The 11,185-nt window shown below is 42.3% G+C and overlaps 3 protein-coding genes across 3 annotated transcripts; 1 reads left to right on the forward strand and 2 right to left on the reverse strand.

Annotated features, from left to right (window-relative positions):
* Positions 1-373: 373 nt before the first annotated feature.
* On the reverse strand, positions 374-5,733 carry LOC129593520 (inverted formin-2-like). Its single transcript, XM_055489873.1, has 13 exons — positions 5,612-5,733; positions 5,145-5,399; positions 4,721-4,960; positions 4,251-4,366; positions 4,113-4,173; positions 3,465-3,813; positions 2,714-3,303; positions 2,510-2,643; positions 2,245-2,415; positions 1,785-2,042; positions 1,499-1,677; positions 1,149-1,434; positions 374-952 (listed from the first exon to the last, which is right to left on the reverse strand). Exons 2-13 carry the CDS (start codon positions 5,347-5,349, stop codon positions 704-706), a joined length of 2,838 nt encoding a protein of 945 aa, XP_055345848.1. The 5' UTR covers positions 5,350-5,399; positions 5,612-5,733; the 3' UTR covers positions 374-703.
* A 1,229-nt stretch (positions 5,734-6,962) lies between these two features.
* LOC129593460 (uncharacterized) lies at positions 6,963-7,983 on the forward strand. Its single transcript, XM_055489787.1, has one exon. It carries the CDS (start codon positions 7,150-7,152, stop codon positions 7,753-7,755), a length of 606 nt encoding a protein of 201 aa, XP_055345762.1. The 5' UTR covers positions 6,963-7,149; the 3' UTR covers positions 7,756-7,983.
* LOC129593459 (diacylglycerol kinase epsilon-like) lies at positions 7,973-11,088 on the reverse strand. Its single transcript, XM_055489786.1, has 3 exons — positions 10,407-11,088; positions 9,561-10,094; positions 7,973-9,039 (listed from the first exon to the last, which is right to left on the reverse strand). The coding sequence occupies exons 1-3, from the start codon at positions 10,783-10,785 to the stop codon at positions 8,324-8,326; spliced, it is 1,629 nt and encodes a 542-aa protein (XP_055345761.1). The 5' UTR covers positions 10,786-11,088; the 3' UTR covers positions 7,973-8,323.
* Between the last annotated feature and the right edge of the window lie 97 nt (positions 11,089-11,185).

Raw genomic sequence — 11,185 nt, forward strand, 5'->3', positions numbered from 1 at the left:
TGGTGAGCTGGTCAGAACAGGCAGTCACACATGGTGAACCGCTTAGACAACATTCATACGCCTTAATACGGCCCACGCTCAAGCTCTGACTCTGACTCTGACCGCTCAAAGTCTGACTCTGACTGTCCAAAACTAAGAAAAACCTAAGAAACCTGAAAAAAAAACCTAAGAAACCTAAGAAAAACCCTACGAAACCTAAGAAAACCTAAGAAACCTTCAGAATCAGGGTCAGACTTTTAGTAGTCAGAGTCAGACTTTGAGTGGTCAGAGTCAGACTTTGAGTAGTCAGAATCAGAGTCAGAGTTTGAGTCTGGGCCCTTTAAGGCCTTTAACACTTACATACATCAAGTGCTTATAACAGAAACTTGTAAGCTTGTGCTATCCGTGTTAAATTTAATAATTTTTTACGGTCTAGTTCGCATGTACTGCCACAGAGATAAAAAAACTTTTGCTGCTATTTTCTGCAGTAACCGATCAAATAAATGATCAAGCAATTCGACTCCACCAACACAGGTGTATTAGTAAACTTTGTGAAAAATTATTTGTAACAATTCAAGCAAAATTTCTCATGATCAACGACTCAACCAGGTAGTGAGATTACGGAACATTCGAGCCAGCGCAGCTGCAATGTTTTTGCCAAGAATGTGCTACTAGCAATAAAACCGTCGGGATAGCTATGTCTTTAAAAAGTGAGAAAATCGCTTCAAGATCGGCGGCGCAGGCGCCGCAATGGATCTCCGCTGTTGATTGCTTTGGTCAACTGGTCCACAATGCGCGCATCCAGATCATCTGTTCTGTCCACTGCAATTTCTGTATTCCTCAGTCCACCAAAATTTCTCGGCAGTGTTGAAATTCCTGGCAAACGGATTCCGACTTTGGAAATTTTCGGCTTGGATTCTGATTCAGCCTTTTCTTTTGCGTGTATTTGCTCTTTCTCCTTATCGTCAAACTCCTGTAACATATACAACATAAAAAAACCGACAGCAATTAATAATAACATCACTTAATTTCGGAGGGCAGAAAAGCAGGTACACCTTGTTATTAAAAAATGATGATAACGTTTGATTGTTGACGCAAGCTTCTGTAACGCTTATATACATTCTTTAACGAACGGAGAAACTGGTGCAAATCGTTTTACTTTTCCACACCTTAATCACTCCGTTGATCTGTTTGACGAAAACGCTGACACTTTTAAAGCATTCCTCAATCTTGAACTGCGCTAGATCTTCGACGAAATAATCGGCCACCTTTTTGATGCTAACCAGTAGCGCATCGCGGGAGGATTTTAGAGAAAAAGTTAATGTTTTGGGGTCTTTTAGGGTGTTGGCCACAAGATTTTGTAAACTCTCCGTCGCCGTGCCGAGACGCTTATGCAGATCGTCATAGCGCGATAATAATGCCTGACATTCGGCTTGCAACACAGCAAATTCTAACCTAGAATAAAACAAAAAAGGTCACCCTAATGTTAACCATTAATCATCGCAATACTGAATTCTACCCAGCAGATTTTCCAAGCGGCTCAAAAGTGTCGATGAAATCCAACGCATCCGAGTGTTGCTTTTGAATTTCTTTGACGATGAAATGGAGCAAAGATACTTTTGGCTCGTTACTGGCAGTTTCGACTAGCTTTAGCAATCCATCCAATTTGACGGCTTTAGCTTCACCTAATGTCCGACCCTAAAATACAATACGAATTATACGATGCATCCTTGAATTGTAGTTTTCTATATTGCCTTGTTATTAATGGTATCTCCCAAAAGCACTAACACAAACAACGTTCGTACCGAGTTCAGAACGTTGCCGACTTGCAAGACATAATGCAAGAAATTCCGGAATGATTTGGACTTCAAGATCAAATCACAGCATTCTTTCAGATCATTGAACTCTTTGATCAGTGTTTTGGCTTGAACAGGAAATTCTTTGGAACATAACATCAGCTCGACGTGGAGGAAAAAGTCCGGCATCTTTACGATCCAGTAGAAAAACGCTTCAGCACTATCCAACTCATCTACATTGCCGGTGTAATCTTTGAACACTTCCACCTGCACGAAAGATGTGTTTATGGTGAAAACCTTCGTTTAACAACTAAAACAAATCGTTTCTGAGAGTTCCGTATTGCTTGCACTGCGAGAAAGTATTAGCATACTTAACAAAGATTTGGAGGCCCTGTTGTTTTAATGTAATGCTGCCCATAGTACAAATACTTCCGCAGTACTTCTGTGCATGAAGTCTTTCTGCGCTTACCTCTTCCGGTGTTGGCAGAATGCCCATCAAGCCCGTCAGGTCATCCAGATCAAAATGGCTCACATCCAGGCGGTCAATGTAGCCCACAAGTTCCTTCATACTGATATCTTTGAATTTCTTCAGGCAAATGTTAACTTTCAAACTCCGCTTGGAATCAATCAGTTCAACGTGCTGTTAGGTATAAAAATTCGAATATATTTCCGTCAGTTATACATTTCTGCCACTAATACATGTACTTCGGTAACGATGGATGTGCTGCTATTACCGAAGAGGATTTGATCATTGGTCCCATAACCGATCCTCGTCGCTCATCGCTATCCTTGAACAGCGCTTTCAGCTGATCCATATCGACAGACAAGGTTTCATCTATAGATGTTTGTCTCCAGATGGAGTGCGACACTGCAAACAACATGCATAATTAAAATATTTATTCTTCACACCAGAAACCATTTCTAAATATGCTGCTTACATTTCTCCACAGGAGCGAAAACCTTATTCCAGCGCAACGGCTTCAGCAGATGTTGCGGGATCTTTTTGGCATCCGTCCCATTCCATGTTCCCGAGCGGGGGATGCCGCCTTGCAATGCCGAAGCCAGCGGCGGAAGTCCATTACTCAGTTTGACTGAGGGCGGCGGTGGCGGAACTGGAGCCGCATTTTGACCATGTGGTGACGGCGGTGGCGGTGGGATAGGTGGCACTGGTCCATTTCGGTTGATGTCATGGCTGCTAATGGGAGGCGGGGGAGGAGGAAGCGGGACACTCTGGCTAGGTTGTACTTTCCGGATAGCCGACAACGACAGGGCCGCAGGTGGAGGTGGTGGCGGGGGAGGAGGCGGACATGATACGGTGGGCTTCGGCAACGTCTCACTGTTCTCCGTTGGCAATGAATGTGTCGTTTCAGGAATACCCACAACAAAACCTGTTGCAGTAGATTCAGGAAAAACAACAGGACTGGTTGCCTGGTTGACAACGGAACTATGGTCATTGGTTGTGGCAACTACTCCCGATAAAGCCGCCAGTCTGGATAAAGCCGCATCCAGTTTCTCCAAGATGGTAAAGCTGAAATATAAATTACTGAATGCCACATCTCCAAGTAAAACCACGTTTGTCGCCAGATATACTATAATTAAGCATATGTCGCCATATATAAACATATGGTGGTTTCATAATCAGTTTATTTTTACGTAGGTTCATAGAAATGGAAGGATTTTGCAGGATACCATTTATCGGAATCCATAGTGATAAAGATTTCCGCCAAATGTTGTAACGTCTCCGTGACCTTTCTTCGTTGCTCGCCTTCTTTTGTCGCTAGCATTTGGCCCACAGCTTTATGTATAGACATGCACGAAGATCGTTTGCTATCGAATTCTTCTAAATTTTTTAAAATGCCGTCGATTTGCAGCTGCACGGCAGAATGGTCGTCCGTAAAAAGCCGGCAAAGGGTTTCAAAAAAGAAACTGCAGTCCAGCTCCCGAAGAATTTCTTCGCGCTTTGTTCCGTCACAGAAAGTCATCATACAGTTCACAAAGGCTAGCAGTGAAGCTTTGTAAGCGAATTTAGTTTCATCATCTGTAAAAGAATAAGCTATCTACGAAACACCCAAACAAAAAAAACGTAACGCACTAACAATCAGAAAAATCTATTTAATAGTACTGTATTAAAGCCGATCAGCACGAAGCGCACTTAAACATAACTTTTGCCTGAAATGCGTATTAAACACGTAATAACGCATGATCGTGATTGAAACGGACAAAAATTAAAGAAATGCTTAAACTTTCACCGTTACAATAATACGTATGTGCAAATTTATATATTTTATTTACAAATACATATAGATTAGAGCACACTGTTCAGCTCTAAAATAATACCTGCATATTTTCGTAAATCCGCCACCACTTGGTAAAACAACTGAGATGTTTTGCGAGATTCCTAAGAGTAAAGAGCTGGTAAATTAATTTTCATCCAAATTTATGGCATAAAACTCATCATTCATTTTCAAACTGTACCTGGCAGCTTTTCAAGCATTTGTAGGCTAATCGGAACCCGTTTGGAGAATAAGCACTCAATGCACTGAGAAGTTCGTAGACTTGGTGTTTGACGGGAATATTCTCAGATGACAAGGCTAAAATTATGTCATAATAATAAGTTAAATGTCATAATAATAGCATTGCGATCACCGGAAGTATCGCCAGCTGCATTTGTAAATTATGATAACCTCATAAGTCCTCATTAACAAGCTCACTTGCATTTCACCAGTTGTTGCATTTAAATTTTAAACATGCTGTGCATCGCCGTACGAACGTAAACAATTTTTAAAATCAACAGTTGCAAGCGAGACGTGCCGGTTTTGCTGCATGCTCAGTATCGGCCCTAACGTTTTATCATAACTTTTTGAAGGGAGCCAAAGAGAAAAAATTTTTACAGTGGAAAAAATAAAGCTGGCAGCACAGCGACGGATTGGACTACATATTCTCACCTTTGGCCAACTGCAGAGCGGTACGGTCGTATTTATGCCTGACAATATATTCGATCCCGGGTTCGGAATTTAAAACTTCCCTGATACAGCTTATATTCTCCAGCAATACCATAACATCTTCCAATCGACTGAGATGCACACTTAACTCCTCCAAGGCAGTCAACAACATAATCAGACCTTCGCGCGCCAAGAAATCCTCCATCCAAACATGATCGCCATTGCGGAGAAAGTCGCGCAGAACTGCAAAAGTAAACAATCAACAGCATTCCAGAAAAGGAAATATTGCGCTTCATTTATACACTCCTTTTCCACCAACAATCTTATCGCCCAAAATGCTGATAACTCACGGTATTTGCATAATATATTCAACCACATACTTGTGAATTAATAAACATCAACCAAACAAATGAGTCATGACACTTACGCCGGTAATTGTGGAGTGTTGGATTTTTCAGCAATGGTAAACAGTCAGCTGGCCGTAGTGAGCGCTGATTAATGCCCAATGTCAAAAGTGATGGATTGGGGTTTTTGTTGTAATTCGTCCGGCGTACCAGCTGTTTCCACTTTTCCGGAGTCTGCGACATTATTGTGGAGAAATCACCGAAATCTGTTTCCGTTTCTTCCACCATATTTTGTGAAAACTGATTTCCTGTCTAACTTCATCCAACACTCAGATCAGCTACAACGAACATGAATTCCAGCCTTCACGTATGAATTGTTTATTTATCAAGCACTTTATGTCAAGAGATATAAAGAAATGTTACACAGGTAGTAAGAGATAGCAGAACAAATTTAATGGGTTAGTTGGCGATAATGGTCCATCTGCTGAGCATCTACACAGGCAGTTTTATTTTATTATGCAGCGAGGAATTCAGCACGTTGATTTGTTACCGGCAATTGAACTCCACGTCAGTCATAGTCTGGTGATTTTCTGTTCGGCAATAAAAAACGAGATTGGCATGCTGATTCATGCAGCAGTTTACATACTTTTCCCGGCATTAAATCTTCGCATTCACTCCGCACTTTTATATTGACAATAAACACATTTTTTTCAATGCTCTGGTGGTGCGTACACTGGTAGCACTTAAAATTAGTGCTACAGAACAGCCGTCATACAAGGATGTGGTGTGTACTTCCGGATACATGTGCACAAGAAATTGCCGGCATTTTCTAAAGCTTTACGCGAGAAATCGAAATGCAGCCACTTACCTACTGTACATTAGCTTTGCTACAGCTCGAAGCTGTCATTCGGCTTTGTAAATCTGATAGATTTAATTAAGTGAAATGAGTGTAACAACCAGCACCTCATCACGCTGACAAATCTTCGATTACAAATTAGTGTCAAATGTGTCGAAAACAATTTGTTGAATTTGCATAAACTTAAGAGTCTTAAGACATCATGTAGGACAAAGTGCTCTGTGTACATAATTACTGCCAGACAAACTACCATGCAACGATGAGCGATATTTAAGCCCTCCGGCCGCTTATTTGTACTTTGCATTTGTGCAGTTCACCAGGCCTTTAACTCTGAAGTTTGCATGTTTTCATCGAACAACAAACACATAACAAACAGATAATTTGGTGACTTCCTCTAAAGGTCAAACGTCGCCTAAAACTTAGGCACCGGGTTCAAGGAAAGGTGCATGGATTTTAAGCCAGCAGTACCATTATCCCTTCGCGCCCATTCAGACCACGCAAGACGCAAGTCCAACGTCGACTTTGCAGATGCATGTGGTATGCCCGTCGTGGTCGACAGTCAATCAATGCGTTAATTCGCTCAGCCCGTCGTTTTGCTGGTCGGTGCCCATCAGCGTATCTGTAAACTATTTTCAGTCTCAAGTGTCGGTACAAATTTTTTATTCTAAAGGTAGGCACGTTGGGAGATTAGTTAATCGCGCTCCGAACCGGAGCATTGGTCGTTCTTGATTCTGCGGTATTTCCGTCCGCACCAGAACCGGTGGTTTCGCAAACGGTTGGCATAGTCGACAGACTCAGCACATAGCCTGAAGAAAATTTTATACACCGGCGCGGCATTGCACGTGCCATGATACGCGTGCTGGAGAGTAAATGCCATACAATTTTCCCAAACAAGTTTAATGATCGACAGTGCACCGCCATTTAAGTACTGTACACAGAATGCCCACGAGTTCCAGTTTCGAGCATTACTAATCAGAAGCAAGTTTTGGGACTGCAACATACGATTCGCTGAATAAGCAAAATTCCAAAGGTAACCATGCATCTAGCTGAACCGGAAGTACACCGGTTATCAGATTATAACACTGGCAAGCATCGGCCATTACGTAGTCATAAATCTCTTGAATTTTCACGAGAAACACTTTATTTTATGATTATACATAGTAGTTTGTCCTGAAAGCTTATAAAAATTGCTGCCGGTTGCAACGCGATATGCCAACTGACCACAACTCATCATGCTCTTCCTTTTGAATACTATCCTGTTTCTCGCATGCTATGCGAATGCGGAAGTTGCGGCTGCACAGTCGGCATCCAGCTACAGGCAGGCTCGAGCAGTGAGCTTAAGCCTAGCGGGAACGATTGGATTCTCGCCCCGTGACATACTGTTGGAAAGTCTGGAATCAAAAACCTGCTTCGATATGAAGAACGCCGGAAAGCGCGTCGGCACGGAGGTGGTTCTCAACAGTTGTGGATTTCCTGTGCCGTCCTGGAATCAACTATTCACCCTGCAGGATGTGGACGGGCAGCATTTCGTGATTAACAACCGCAATCACAAGTGTCTGACATTCTCGTCATCGCAGGCTCTTGCTTCCGCCGACCAATGTACCGGTGATAGTGCAAAATTCTACCTGGATATGTCGGCGGATGGGCAGTCGTATCTGTTGCGTCAGAAAGGCTCAAACCGCTGCGTAACCACCACCGACCGATTCGGTACCAATGGCGGTGATGAAGGCCTCAAAGCCGCTGCCTGTGACCGGAATGATCCGCGACAGTTCTGGAGAATTTTTTCAAAGGATAAGCCTAGACGATTCGCTCCCCATCCTTCTCGGTGTTCGAATTAAAAACATTTAAATCGCTCAAACGTCAGCTGATACACGTTTTTCTTGGACATATTTCTGCAGTAATATATAAAATTTCATTGTACGAACCCACATTCGCTTCATCATGCATGCACTTATCATAAAAACGTTTTCATGACTGTGTACAGGCTGCTTATACAAACTTAAAACTGATATTATAACAAATTTGTGCCAATGCTTCGTAATTATTGGACATCTGCCGCATTCGCAAAATGTTTTATCAAATATATAACGTTCTGAAGTCACGTAAAATAGATCCAAATGAGCACAACTCGTAGAAGACAAACTGCACAACGTAAAAAAAGCAACAAACAACAACACCATACCACGACTTTTCTAGCGTTCCCGTTTAACCACAGTTATATCTTTTTACAGTATCGGAGGTGTAATAAATAATGACAGTACTGTAATAACAAGTTGACAGTTCTGTAATAACACACAAACAACTAGCAACCGTATCACTGAGAACCACTGACAAGTACCTGATATCGGGATACGGAGATCAATTAACATTCACTGTCGTTAATATAAACGGGCAAATTAAATGCTTTCATTTCCTTGGCAGTTCCAGCAAGAGTGCCTGATTAAAATACGATATACTGATAACACCGGGACCCTGTTCCCATGGCTCGCCGTCAACTTGCATCGGCACTTTCCCCCGGCGTAGTGTTAGTTTAATGTTCTTGGCACGACACAATCGATGCGGACTAGATAATCCCACCTGCATTTGTGCGATATGAAAGGAAGAATACAGTGCAAAGACTTCCAGATATCCATCATCTATCACTTGCTCCGCATACAGCGGATCCCCTGCTGCATTGAGATTCCATACATCCACTCCGGCGCCCCAGCTCGGAATATTCAGAAACACCAGTCCCTCAATCACCGGCAACGTTAGCTGCTTTCCATCACATTCCAGTGACACCTTGTCATTCAAATTCAAACAGGCACGCTCCAGCACGTCCATGGTGCCATACGTAAAATACAGAAATTTATTCATATAACGGCTGGCAAAAAAGCGAGGTATTTGCTCGCGTTTCCGGTGGAAGTTCAACGTCACCAATGCGTCAACACCCAGGCTCACGTAATTGTTGAACGTCAAGGTTTTGGCCGGCAACGGAAGTCCGATGCGGGTCGGTCTAACGCATACTGTCCACCGATCCACCATGGCAAATTCCGCTTGTGTTATATTACGGAAGACCTTCTCCATATTCAAGGGAAGCGATACGGCCGAACCCCAACCAAGAACGTTGCTTAAATCGTTGCCTACAAATCCATCAAAGTCAGTGGCACAATTACCAAGTTGGATACGGAGCAGAACACAATGCTTCCATTATATAACACAAAAACAGTTACCGTATTTATGTATATATTTAAATAGGCCGATGGGAAACATCGATCGCGCTGATCAGCGAAACAATTCGGGAATACAGATGCAGAGCATTTGATTTAGTGGGTTAATTAAAGGTAGGTGCAATAAGCGAAAGTTAGCGAATAGTCAGAACGTGTGTAAACACGGTAACACATCAGAAATTCAGAACACTTCTATACACGTCTTAGAACGTGATGGTGTTAGACACAAAGGCGAAAGAAATTCGATTTTCAAAATATATGCTGTAATTGCAGTTACCGTACACGTGTAGTTTCTTATGAACTGCAAATTAATGATATCACTTGCACGAAATATAACACGCCACAATTGAGCAGAGTACGTGCGTCATTCCTTTACCGACAAAAACTTCAATAATCATACAAACAGAGAATCTCCGGCTTCTGCTAAATTTCACCTGTTCCAATCGGGATAATACCAACAGCCGGACGCGGTTTCAACTTCAGTTTATCAATCGTGGTCAAAATCCATCCCACGGTCCCATCGCCGCCACAAATCAGAATACGACAAACGTGATTCGGCAGCAAATTAATCCATTCCAAAACTTCCTCCGGCTTCACCACATTGACATCAATCACCTGTCCCGGATTGAGTACATTGCGAAATGCTCCTAGAATACTGGAACTATCACCCGCCCCACTCTTCCGATTACCGATGACAATTAACGGCATCCAGTGGGCATTCTCTGGAGCGCGCACCGCACTGACCACCGTTTGACGACGCGGACGCAGTCCGACTAGTTTTAACTTGATACAGTTTGGCGGAATAATAAAATCCCGATAGGGACCCAAATCGCAGATATCGTTCAGGAAATCCACACAACGCGTGTGTACGGTAATTTTGCACCAGATGCACCGAAAATCGGTAAGATGATCCTCGATTTCGCATTCGTCGTGGCAAATACCGCAAATCGACGAAGGTGGCAAATTGCCTGGTGAACACAAGAAATAATGCTGTATAACTACGTACCAGATAATTTGCTTTAAGTGTATCAGTACTGAATTCTTGTTGCATTTCAAAAAAATAACAAACAGATTACAACGCTTACTACAGTATAAACAAATTATAGGATCAAATTATTAAATTATCAAAATTATTAAATTATTATCAAATTATTAAATAAAAGTTCCAAGGCAAAAAAATTGTAAAATACTTTATAACCAATATCCAAGGTAATTACCCCAACTAGTTACAATAAAAATTCTGCATAATAACTGAAGCTGTGCTTAACGCTACTCCTAACCTTTAACAAGATGATGCTTCATATCAGGCCCAAAACTGGACATCGCCTTGCACCGAAGACTCCCGTGCGCTAAATGAGCACATTTTCGATGAGTTACAATATCGCAGGCTTCGCAGCGAAAACCTTCTTCCACAATATCTTCGCAAATGTTGCAGAAAGAAGCATGCGCAAAAAGATCAATCAGAACAAAATTGTGTCCTTTGATAAACTCGCGAACTGGTAACAGATGATGGCGGCTCTCCGTGAAACGCTGTCCACGACGCTTAACGAAAAGGTACACACCAGCTGCAAGCAGCGCGTAGATCCCCAGCTCCAAGGGATCAAAGTGGCCGGTCCAAAAACTAACAGCAGTGGTGTTTCCTCCAGATGGGAAACTCATCCTGGATGCATTAACATGCGCTCTTCGTCAAAAAAGCATCCGTTGTACTATCCACTTACCCCAAGGGAAACCGGGGAGGGCTGAACAAGTTACAAGTTACAGGAAAAAAGGCTCTCATATTAATTATTATCGTTATTATGCTACAGGTCTTCTACAGTTCACAAACCGCCAGCACTTCAAATCCCTCAGCAAAAAGTAGCACGCTTTCCGAAAAAGCAGAAATACATGGGAGCTGATGGTTCATGACAATATTATTTGACTTTTAAAAATTATTAAAAATAAGAATTGGTGAAAAATCGTTGCTGTTACTAGTACTGGAAGTTTGGTACTTCGTACTCGATGCTGCTACTTCGCTAGCTCCACGACTTATGAGTCAGATCAATAACCGCCGCTCTGGGTG

This window comes from Paramacrobiotus metropolitanus, unplaced genomic scaffold (assembly GCF_019649055.1).
Source record: "Paramacrobiotus metropolitanus isolate TYO unplaced genomic scaffold, Prichtersi_v1.0 Parri_scaffold0000062, whole genome shotgun sequence".
Lineage (NCBI taxonomy): Eukaryota > Metazoa > Tardigrada > Eutardigrada > Parachela > Macrobiotidae > Paramacrobiotus > Paramacrobiotus metropolitanus.

Coding starts and splice junctions, on each gene's coding strand:
- LOC129593460 (XM_055489787.1), top strand. CDS start 7,150: ATGCTCTTCCTTTTGAATACTATCCTGTTTCTCGCATGCTATGCGAAT.
- LOC129593459 (XM_055489786.1), bottom strand. CDS start 10,785: ATGAGTTTCCCATCTGGAGGAAACACCACTGCTGTTAGTTTTTGGACC. Junction 10,095..10,406: donor GAAGCATCATCTTGTTAAAG/GTTAGGAGTAGC, acceptor TGTGTTCACCAG/GCAATTTGCCACCTTCGTCG. Junction 9,040..9,560: donor TATTATCCCGATTGGAACAG/GTGAAATTTAGC, acceptor ATGGATTTGTAG/GCAACGATTTAAGCAACGTT.
- LOC129593520 (XM_055489873.1), bottom strand. CDS start 5,349: ATGGTGGAAGAAACGGAAACAGATTTCGGTGATTTCTCCACAATAATG. Junction 4,367..4,720: donor CGCTCTGCAGTTGGCCAAAG/GTGAGAATATGT, acceptor ACATAATTTTAG/CCTTGTCATCTGAGAATATT. Junction 1,435..1,498: donor CCGCTTGGAAAATCTGCTGG/GTAGAATTCAGT, acceptor GTTTTATTCTAG/GTTAGAATTTGCTGTGTTGC.